The sequence below is a fragment of the Ostrea edulis genome, chromosome 5 (genome assembly GCF_947568905.1).
Source record: "Ostrea edulis chromosome 5, xbOstEdul1.1, whole genome shotgun sequence".
Classification (NCBI taxonomy): Eukaryota; Metazoa; Mollusca; class Bivalvia; order Ostreida; family Ostreidae; genus Ostrea; species Ostrea edulis.
This window is the reverse complement of record NC_079168.1, coordinates 46,327,933-46,340,432: the sequence shown is the minus strand read 5'-3', so window position 1 is coordinate 46,340,432 and position 12,500 is coordinate 46,327,933. Positions and strand designations below refer to the sequence as shown.

General features: G+C 33.9%; 1 protein-coding gene across 1 annotated transcript in view; it reads right to left on the bottom strand.

The window, feature by feature from the left end:
• LOC125648935 (leukocyte tyrosine kinase receptor-like) overlaps positions 1–12,500 on the bottom strand; it is a 247,458-nt gene that overhangs the window by 224,516 nt on the left and 10,442 nt on the right. The window contains exons 3-4 of the mRNA XM_056164604.1: positions 4,016–4,100; positions 2,863–3,008 (exon numbers count right to left, since the gene is read on the bottom strand). Of these exons, the coding sequence (XP_056020579.1) occupies positions 2,863–2,965 (103 nt within the window). The 5' untranslated portion in view covers positions 2,966–3,008; positions 4,016–4,100. The remainder of the gene's footprint in view (positions 1–2,862; positions 3,009–4,015; positions 4,101–12,500) is intronic.

Sequence of the window (12,500 nt, the reverse complement as noted above, 5' to 3'; positions counted from 1 at the left end):
ATCTCCTCTCCATAGCAAAGTTACAGTTTGGGATTTATATTTGACTACCTTTTTTCCACCATGACAATCAAAATGCCCTTGGTCCACTCTGGCTCATAATACATGTACATACTATATATTGTCATAGGTAGCATTTGTGTCAATTACTGTCACAGTATGAGTCTAATAATTCAACATCGTGACACTGATTTTCTCCTTGAATTATAAACCTACAACATTTTCTCATCAATCTGATAACCACTGTCAAGATGCGAAAACTACACACCATGAGGTTTATTACAGTACCAGCAGCCTGGAGAGAGACTCTCAAACATCAATGAGTTAACATTTCTGCCACCTCAGGTCATTTAATTTTTGACCACCGAGATAAGACTTGCAATCTTTGGAACCTGAATTGTAGCTGCGTACAGTCACAATTTATTCCAAACAAAAGCATGTTTTGTTGTTGTTAAATTGGAGAGTCAATTCAATTCATATTATTGAGATTTTATTTTCTGTATTTAAATGGTTCATTGAAACCTGGGGAAAACAATCTCTCACTAAAAACAAATTCAATGTCAGCTATAAGGCTGTCAAAATCTTTTGCCACGTAATTATACTTAGATATGTGCCTCAAAATCGAGATGAAATTATTAAATAATCAGTCGTCAATAGACTAATGAGCTTCCCACTTTATAACAAGTCATGCACAGGCTTCAGGAAAGGTTTTACATTTGAAGGCTGTGACACACAGTTAACCTATGAATGAATGTATACTAAGGCTCTTGGGACTTAAAGACCACCTGAGGAACATGCCACTATGGAAAGCTCAATCTAACAAGTTGCTAATTATCTATAATAAGAGCAACACTCAAAATGCAAGCTACATTCATCCAATATATTCATTAATACAGTAGTAATCAAAGAAAGGATGGACATTACAAATAAACCAGTCTTTGTTCAAAAATGGCTCTGACAAGTGTTCTTTGGGCACTTCCACAGATATCAGAGTGCTGCTGGTAGTTCTAAGATGACTTTGTTAAACATCAAATTGAAGAAAGATTTCCCTCTAATAAAGCACTAAGCTTGAGAAGCAAAATCATTACTTTTCAAATGCTACTTGACATTTTAAAAAACCATGGAGAACAAAAGTTAGATGATCCTAACCTTCTTCACATTGTTTGTACTTTATGATTACCCAAGAGAGTATGACAGTAACCTTTTGTACTTTATGATTACACAAGTATGACCGAGACCTTTCACCTTGAGAAATAACAGACATCTACATTCTTTTCAACATGGGGAACATATGTACCATGTTTGATTTAGCAAAAACAAAATGCTTGTTTCCTGTTACCTGACCAATCTAGACTCAAAGCTGCTGACCCTGATTTTTCTAACCAACTCTCTGGAAAAAAATCTTTCCAATCGGATTTTGTTTTTAACTCCAATCCAGGTCAACTTGAATCAAACAAAATGGCAGCTCCAGTGGTATGCGAGTTTGCCCTGTTACTGTGATTAACATTCAAAGAATGCAGTCAACTCGGTGATTACATCATTTAGTAACTCAAGCACTTTCTTAAATATTCATGAATTGGTCAGTTGCACGAAGCTGGACCTCTTTCTAAGGTCATATCTGAAAGATCCGTGATTCTCACTTTTAAATGCATGCAGAGCTTTTGGTGAAGGAACAATCACTACCTATGTTTATGTCTTATGTTTGATGCTCTACCATTGCAAGGGTATTATATCTGTGGTGCAGGGTCCCATTTCTTAATTTCTAGGTTGTCTCTAGGTAAATAACTCTTGTTATTTAGATCCTAGTTTAGGTCCATTTCTTGTACTGCCTGTGTAATTTAAGTCAAAGGAGATAATCCAACACCAGCCAAAATCCAAAAAGCAGTCAAATAAACTCTGAACTATACACATAAATATCACTTTGCTTTTGCATTAAATTTCAATGATTTTTGTAAGTTTAGCTCGTTAAAAAAGTATTTCATTTAACTAAATTTTAAATGCTGGGTAAGGAGAGGGCAAACTAGTGGTGGGGAATCGGTTTAAAATCATAATCGATAATCGTTTGGTAATCGCGAGTAGAAAACCGATCAATTATCAATTAATAATCGTTTTTCTATGATATTTAAAAAACATATTTTTCATTTAATATTTTTTGTTAATACCTTCTGCACCACCATGTATGTAACTTTCTCTATATGAATACTGCATAAATGAACAAAACCATGCAGTCATTCATGCATTTTGTTTTATTCAACGGCAAACTACAATAAAACTGGCACTAACCTAAATTGGGACTTGAACAGATATTTAAAAAAATGCACATGTTAAACTGTGCTGAACAAAAAAGATATATGCTTTGTTTTATTTTAACAGCGAAATTGGCACATCAGCACCGCCATGGTCTTTACTTGCGCTTGCCATTTTGAAATGAACTAAAATACGAAACCAATTCGGTCCTTGTTATCCACCATTTTTATTTCCGGTTTTGACGACTTTCGATTATGAAATTTCATAATCGACAATCGGAATCGGAAAAGGTAAACCGATCAATGCAATTTTCGATAATAATCAATCATCGTCCCATCACTAGGGCAAACAAAAAAAATTTAAAGGTGGCCTAATCCTAAATATTTTCTTGCTTAAAATGAAAGCAGGTAGAGTGTTCCTTCAAATAACAATTCTTTGAAGCAACAGGAAAAAAATTGAGACTCGGGGGACATTTAAAAGTATAGGCAGAAAACTCCAAATAACATTTCAATTTAGACTCAGACAATAAATTTTATTGATTCGGGTCCAGTCTATACAGTGACGCACACATGCAGGACAGAAATATGATCTTGCTAATTATCTAATTAAGAGACTTACCTCTACTGGGCAAAGAGTCTGAATCTTGGGCTGCCAACTCTCTGGGCAATGTATTCGTCTCCACAAATCCATTTTTACCATTCTTGTTAACAATTTTCCACATACCACAGTCCTTTTGGAATCTACATGCAGCATAAGCTGTGAAACTGAATAATGCAAGGTGAAAAAAGCAATTTGATACCATTAACTTCACAATATAAATACTGCTCCTGGGCATCCAAACTAGCACATTCATTGTCAATTAAATGAATTAACCTTACATACAGCCGCTTAATGAAATTTGGAAGAAAACAATTCTAAACACCAGTTATCTTCTCCTAAAACAATCCATGTAACACTTGGTCCTCAATCAGTGGAGATGATTACAAGAAAATCTTTTCTTCTTTACTGTATATGAAACAACAATTTCATCAAAATGAAATCTTGCAAATTATGGAGAAATGCAAATTAGTCTTTGAGAGCTTTAAAGGTGCTTGTCATATAATATATATATCCTATCAAGTCAAAAAAGTAAACTCTGTATCCGTTTAAAACACAGCAACAGTGGCACTCTAGAAACTTTTCTTGCAGTCTGATATTCTCTCAGAACTTTTTTTCCAGTACTGTTATCAATGACTGTTAATCTACTCTCCCGCAGCTATTACACAGAGATGACCATATCTGTCCATGTCAGATTCATCTCATTACCAAGCCACCAATAAACTTGATGTAAATGAAACCCATCAAATACAAACTTCTTAAAGTAAAGCACATCTGAATTTGCTAATCTGTTTCGGAATCAATAGTATGTTGTAAGACTGACAATAGTTCAGCACAACTGACAGGCCCTGCTATCTGCCTGTCACTAACAGAACAATGGCCAGTATTAATTGTGTATTTTACCAGAAAATCCACCAATGATTATTTGCCCATTTGAATAATTTATTTGTTACACTGCATGTACAATATCTGTGTTGTTTTTCAGGAAGAGACATTGGCGTAAATGTATCTATTCTTTAATGTTGCTTTCTGAATACCTGCCAGTAAAAATGAGAAATGCCAAGGTCACAGATACAGGTGTTTTGGTTTTTCAATTAGTTACTGCAAAGAAAATATGACTTTCAGGAAATGTATCTTCATAAGGAAATGTATGCTGATGACACAATATTTTTACCTGCCATGCTGTTTGTTAACAGTTGATTATCAGTCGGTCCCATCCCCATTGTTATCTAAATTATCAGGTGTAACAGTCTCTGAAACTGAAAAGAACAATCAACTGTAACATATCTTCTTACAGTACACATACATATCTACATATGCATATCTACATGTATCATGCTTAAAAATATCACAACACTTTTTCCTGAAATGTATATCAATATAGTTTTAATAAGAGAACCAAGGGCCTTTAACACTCACCTGAGTCATCTTTCTTTTATGCAGTTAAGGCTAAAAACTACATATTAAGTGAGAACGCTTTATAAATTTTCATAAATCCTGTATATTATTTGTAGTATCAACCCCTGAGGTAACCAGATTCAAACTCTACTTTAAACTTTTTAAAGCATTAATATAGTACACTTAATGACCTTACCCCATCTGTTCTATTCAACAACGAACCAATGATAGGGAGCATGAACAAGCTTTCGAAAACTTTTCTGATTTTTTGCACAGTGTTCCTGTCCCCTCCATCCCCAGGGTGACCACTTTCAAACTCTTTTAAGGACTTTCCAGTCAATAATGCAACCTTTCTTTTAAAAAAGATTACTTTCTTTTGCTGAGACTAATCTCAAGAGCTTTACTGGTCAAAGTCAGTTACTCATCTGTCCATTAACTTTTTACTTCTTCAGAACCATTGGTTTAATTCAACCATTCTTGGCACATAACATTCATGTAAGACCCCGCCCCTGATTCAAGTTTGTTTAAATGAAAACTATGCTGCAGTGTCCCGCCAATTGGACGATTATTACAAATAGTACCATGCAGGAATCCCTTTAAGAATTTAATTCTAATGGTCTAGAATTGAAATGAAACCCAATGTGAGAGAGATTCTCCATATGCTTTAAAATAATTAAGTGGCTTGCATCATGAAAGGTGAAGATAATGAACAGTGATCAATCTCATAACTCCTATAAGCAATACAAAATAGATAGTTGGGCAAACATGGACCCCTGAACACACCAGTTGGGATCAGGTGCCTAGGAGGAGTAAGCATCCCCTGTCGACCAGTCACACCCGCCATGAGCCCTATATCCTGATCAGGTAAACGGAGTATCCATAGTCAAAATCAGTGTGCCAAGAACAGCCTAGCAATCGGTATGAAACAAGTCAGACAGCATTTGACCCAATGATAGGTTGTATTGACGAACTAGATCATTATAATGACCATAGAATTTGCAAAATGCTAGCTGACTTCAATCTCGACTGTTGAAACCCCTGTACTATCAACTCTTTTTTGTCAATAGCTTACCTCGATTTAAAAACTGACCATAAGCAGAACAAGCTCTAGCGTGTCGAATCAGTTGAGATATAAACACCATATGCAGGTGACAATGGAATATTGCGACATAGATATGGTAATGACGATGGAGAAGCTGAAATCATCCCATTTGTCATACAGTTGTATGTATAGATGCAACATTTTCTTTATATATATATTAGATTGGATACATTTTTTGACTTTAAGGCTTCTAAAGTTTGAAAGCACTCAGAAGTCATTTAAAGGTCATAAGAGATGATTTTTAACATTTCTCTTTCTTCCAGTAAATATGACTTGTTTCATAGATTCCTCATTTAAAATGCTTATCTTAAACAAGACTTTTGTTAGAACATATTACACTATAAAATAGTAGTTTGATCTTTGACCTTCAAGTCATCTACTCCTTACATAGGATCAGTGAACCAAGTTTCAACAAGAGCTAGGCCCACAGGCCTTTTAAAAGTTATCAGTCACCTCAGTATCAGTTAAAGTATCACTAGCTCCAAAGGCAATGAAATCTATAATAATTTCCTGTTCTGCATATCTAATATCTAATATTCAGCAACAGTATAAAGCAAGATGTGTTGAGAAAAAACTTACATGCATGTTCCCTGAAAGAGCATATACTGATGAAAGACTTTACATAATATAATACATGTATATGTAACATTAACACCCTAGAGTCAAAACACTGGGTTTGCAAAATTCACAATTTGTGTACGTCCTTTTCCAATTTCCCTAAATATGCTTTTAGTTTTTATACTCTATGGGCATACTTTAAAGAAGAATCACGAATAATAATCACTATAACAATAACCCTGAAACCAAAACCATTGCCCCCTAGGATCATGAAATTTACAATCTTGGCAAAGGACTACCTCCTCCTTCTGAATATCTATTAATTTCAATTTAGTATCAATAGCATTAAAGATTAAGATATCATTTTTAAAAATGTTTTACCCATATGTACACTATATACAAAGTTTACACCCTCTCCACTCCCCTAGAGTCAGAACTTCTACCCAGGGGATTATGAAATTAACAATTTTACAGAAGCACTTCCTGCTACACATAAGTTTACATTTAGTTTATCTCAGAGATATGTGGTTGTAGGGGAGGAAATTTTTGAAAATGTAAATGACAACGATGATAGCGTTTAGAGGTGGGATGATCCATCGGTGCACCGATGCATCATGATACTCATCTTGGTGATATACAGATCGTTACACATGTCTATTACATGACGATACCCATCATAGCATTTTCCAAAAATATCCGTACATCCACAAGTCTGGTATTTTTAGTCCGCCTAGCAAAAATTGAAAGTAGAACCAAAAAAAAAAACATGGCGGACATTACATTAACAAAACCAACTTGGAGCAAGTCAGGGGTATGAGAAAGGTTTGACTTGCCAGTTTACGAAAGGGAAAACAGTATAAGAAATCGAATTTGTGCAGTTTATTCTAGTCAAGTAACATACTGAACCAAGTGATATTTTATTCCGTTTTGTTTTGAACTGAATAAATTTGAAATCGTTTTTTTTTTTTTGGTAGTTTTTTTAAGATGCAAAGTATTGCGATATGTATCGTATTGTATCATGATATGTATAGGATCGGCTAGAAAGGATATCTTCCCATCCCTAATAGTGTCACCACCAAACGATCAGACATAATCCGACTTTTGCTGTTCTGCATGGCTGACAGCATCCAAGATATGTAATAGATACATCTGATGTATTTTTTTCAATTAATATAATATATAGGCTATCTGAATTTACAGCGATGCATTATAAAATTATAGGGGGTCTAGTATTCAATAGACTTTTTGATACGTAATTTGCACAAGTCTGTACTTTAACCAGAAAAATTTTAATGTTGAATTTGATATTAGCATGATTAGCAAGTGGCCTTAATTTACAATCGGAAACATATATTTTAATAATTTTGTTTTCTTCTGGTAATTATTTTAAATGTCGTGGGTGTAATGGTTTTGCTCGCAAACTTCGTGGCAGGGCAGAACACTCCTTTTCTGGTTGTAATGCAGATTGTTCCACCAGACTCTGCAAGGCCATGTTTATAATACAGACAGCAAGATCCCTTTGTAATCATACCTAAATGCATGTGCTTTGATTTGAATATTGAAAAATAGTCCAGTCATGTTATGGTGTAAAAGGAAGCAACTTTAATTATTATTTAATAATATGTATGCCACTTATTGTTGGAGGGGACATGTTAGCTAATCTATTCTTAACTTTTTGCTGAATAGTTAATGATTTTAATAAAATAGTTATGCATATCTTTCAAAGAATCATTTTTTGGTTTTGCTGACGTTAATGGTCAAACACACTTGATGTGTTAATATATGCTACATGTACAATGTTTTCTTTGAAAAGACAAATATTTATACTAACTACAAAATGTTGTGAATTTAGAGCTAAATTGAGAAAAGGTCGTCACGCACAAAATCCCCCATGAGGATTTTTAAAAGTTTTCATGTATGGTCATAACAAACCAATACAGTAACATAAAATAAAATTTTTGTTCTTCGTGATTCCATTAAGGACCAATGGTATAAAAATATCTGTCTACAAATTTAGTTTTACAGAAGTTCAGCATATCCTCTTGGCAAATCATGAAAAGCGTTAAAAATTCTTACTTTTGGAATGACTGTCACATATACAATTCCCTAATGGCATGAGAGATTTACGAATGTGCCAGTTAAGTTGTCATGCATCGAAACATTTACAGAAAAGGAAAACAAGAGGCCCATGGGAAACAATCCTCACCTTAGTCAATTTTTAAATTCTGATTTCAAACCGTAACATGACACACACTCTATATTTGAATTAGCAGATCAATTCAAATACATGTATGCCTATCATTGAGCACTATAATACAAAAATTATCTCATATTGATTTTTAAAGGGACTGATTCACAATTTTCCCTCAAATTTTGTTTTTCACTTTAAATGATCAAAATAGTCTAATATGTTTAGAAGGTTTCACAAAAAAATTAAGGTTATTTCATCATGACAGAAGTTCATAAAAGAGAGTTTATTATTTGTTTTGAAAACAAAGATTGGGGTGTGTTATTGTTTATTAAGTTTTCAAAATAAATGAATATTAATCCAAGTTTATTATATATATCACGTACATCTCAAGTATACTTAAGGTAAAATGTGTCATTTAGAACATCAAATTTGTGATTGTACAAAATGAAGATGCTTTTAATAAATTACAAAATTAACGTTTCACTGGTTGTTTGTTTATACATAAAAAGACTCTAGTCTTTGTTTACAATATTAGTACAGAATCAAAGCTCTTATCCTTGCATTCAGACGGTCCAAATGTTGGTTGTCAACATGCATTAAATGAGTTCTATTCTTGATTTTTAACATCAAAATTGAAAAATATTTCTTTTGGAAAATGTGAACCAGTCCCCTTAATAAATTACAACTTCTGTGTATCTCTCTCTATCCCCTTGAGGAATTTCAATACTGCATTGCTTTCACTAAGTTAAGTGAAATTTTGATCAGAATACAGCTCATTCAGGTGGGCTAAAAACCAGTAATTTTGAATTTACACTCAAAGAATTTGATTCTATAAATTACTAATTATTATCTTTACTAATATTAAACTCTGGCCTCCATCCAAGATTCAATAAGATGTCAATCCTGACATTCAATTGATATATTTATTTCAAAACACATGTATAGTTAGGGGTGAGATCAAAAGATTGATGTCGGATGAAAATCTAAATTCAAATAGTTTAGGGAAGGGAGGGTGAAAACTCCCGCAAGTTTCTGTCATCCAACATTGATTACACTTCAATAGGAAAAGAAACAAGAGGCTCATGGACCAAATTGCTCACCTGAGCTCATATTTAAAGATTTTTCCTATATATTCCCATGTAAATCTTTGATCCCTATTGTGGCCCCAACCTACTCCTGGGGGCCATGATTTTTACAAACTTGAATCTGCACTATGTTGGGAAGCTTTCATGTGAATGTAAACTTTTCTGTCCCTGTGATTTTTCATCAGAAGGTTTTTAATGATTTTTCCCAATATATTTGTATGTAAAACTTTGATCCCCTATTGTCGCCTCATCTTACCCCCGAGGGCCATGATTTTAATAAACTTGAATCAGCACTATGTTAGGAAGCTTTCATGTAAATTACTACTTTCCTGGCCCAGTAGTTCTTGAGAAGAAGATTTTTAAAGATATATATATATATATTTGTATGTAAAACTTTAATCCCCTATTGTGGCTAGTGATGAAACGATTGTCGCCGGTGATCGATTGTCAGTTGTTCAGAGACCTGTGATGCTACTAATCGATTACAAGATAAAAGTCGCTGACATTGTCGACCAAACAAAATCCGGGAGATAAGAAGGGACGGTAACAACAACGACATTCAACAGTCAAATAAAGGAGCCTACCTCTGATATCTTTAATACATTGAGATTATAGATAATTCCATTACTTGATATATTGGAATTCTGATTTATCTACCTGTGAACAAATGAAACAATTATAGAAGAATTCAAATGTTGTTTCCATACATTTAATGATTCTGTTACATGAGGATAAAACACTTAAATGCCAATTCCGATTATAATCGATTATTAATCTATTATCAATCAATTAAATGTATCCGATTATTACCGATAATTGATCATGGTTTTAGGTCCGATTGCCCATTACTAATTGTGGCCCCATCAACACCCGGGGGCCATGATTTGAACAAACATGAATCTGCACTATGTCAGGAAGCTTTCATGTAAATTTCAGCTCTTCTGACCCAGTGTTTCTTGAGAAGATTTTTAAATGACCCCAACCTATTTTTGCTTTTTTGTGATTATCTCCCCTTTGAAGGGGGCATGGCCCTTCATATGTATAAACTTGAATGCCCTTCACCCAAGGATGCTTTAGACCAAGTTTGGTTATAATTGGATCAGTGGTTCTGGAGAAGAAGTCGAAAATGTAAAAAGTTTACAGACAGATGGACAACAGGCGATCAGAAAAGCTCACTTGAGCTTTCAGCTCAGGTGAGCTAAAAAAGACAAGCTATTGCTAAAAATCACACAAAAATATTACATTTTAATGAACATTTAATAGCTTTATCAAATGTGCACTTTCATTTGTGAATAAACAGCAGAAAATGTAATATATAAAATGTTATTTATACTCATATGTTTTTACTTGTTAATTGTTTAGATTCAACATTCAACATGTTTTGACTATGTTAATTTTATAGTTTTTGTCATACATTGAACTTTTGATCTCGCCCCTTACAGAAAAGATTTAATTCAACCAGGAAAAATTCAGTAATAGCGAGCAAAGCTCGCATCGCGAAGCGACGCGACGAGCTCGCTCCAATGATTACGCAATTGAGTCACGTGATTTGCTCTTCATCAGCTAAAAAATGATGGGGGACTACCCATAATGCTTCCGGGAAAATGTTGCCGTCACTGCGGAATACTTCATTGACAATTCCGTAGATAAAACAAATAGTTTGGAAAGTACCACAGATGATTTTAAATTACAGACAAGCTCTCCCATACTTTCGTACATTTTGTTGTGGATAATTGCTTGATTTGAAAGAAAAACAGTCGCAGCTAATGCTGACATCACAATGTACTGTTTACATCAACCGTGTTATATTTCCCGCGTTAAATGAATTGCCTCAAGTCGTGTTGTAAGATGTTATCGGGTCTTCGCTCATCTCAACGGTCACACCGTTAACATATTAGTGAACTGCTTAGTATATATCAAATTTTGTTTATGTTCAGCAAAGCCCTTCAGTGCACCTAATAAAGAAAACTCTCTCTCCACCAACTACAAGCAAGACAAAAAAACACCATTGTTTACAACACTCCATCTACCCAACAATTGTCTGCACAAAAATCACTAATTTCTAACTATTTGGCCATATTATTGTCTGCACAAAAATCACTAATTTCTAACTATTTGGCCAGATCATTGTCTGCACAAAATCCACTAATTTCTAACTACTTGGCCAGATCATTAGTCTTTGATAATATTGGTCTGTTGTGAGGAATGTTTTGTAACCATGTTGATTTGAAGCAACTAAAGTGGACCTCCTCCAAATTCCTGTGTGGACTTTATTCCTCAAATGTACTAGCCTCTAAAATTTAGTCTAGGCGAGTCCAAATTAATGCTAATGGTCTTAAGTTGAGGGTTTCATTCCAAAGCATTCCACTATTTGTATTTTTAAATTTACCCTCGCCTTTGACTGCATTTATAATTATAGCTTTTTTAAAATCATTAAATGTCCATAGAAAACAATCTACCTTTAGCCAGTATGGCCATGCATTTCTATTTGAATTTGAAACTCACTAATGTATTTCAATCGATAATTTGTTTTCATAATCGACTGACTCTTTTTCAGAGAGAAATATCCACATATTCCTTTATAGTGTATGACTAACAGCTAGGAATATCCACATACTCCTCCTTTATAGTGTAATGACTAACAGCTAGGACTTACAAATTGATATATATGTTATAGACAGATATGTTACAAGTATAATGTTTTTCCAATGAATTATGTAGAAAAAAGATGCAATTGTGAATGCTGATGTCCCAATGATAAGGTCATGACAAGGTCATGAGGTCAAAAACTTTGCACAAAAGGAAAGGTCTTGTCAAAATGAACACACATGAGAAATATGAAAGCAAATGTTAGTATTCCATCCGTTTGAAGTATAGATGGGTTTGTTTCGTAGAGGAAATTTCAACATGTTCAATGCAAAATTCAATAATGAGTATAAATAAGAAATTCAAAACAGACGCAGTAAACATATGTACAATATTTCAGCAATAAACAAGATTAATTTCCTTTATCTCTCAACTGTCTAGGTTAAAGTAAAACAACCAGTTAGGGCAAATAACCATGATTTATTATACATAGCAAAGCTAAAGCGTATGACATAAAGCAAAACATAACGCGAAATCATGGTTAACCTCCCTTGTTTGGAATAAAATATGGCACAGAAAAACTGCATAAACTGCGTGGCCTTGCTGAGAAAGATTGCATGGCCTTTACCCTTGACAAATTTTTCCAAAGTGACGCTAATCTAGAATTTGAAATGCCAAAGTAGGAAATGTTATGAATGTTGATTGGATAATTAAATTGTTATGATTTGAAATAAGATAA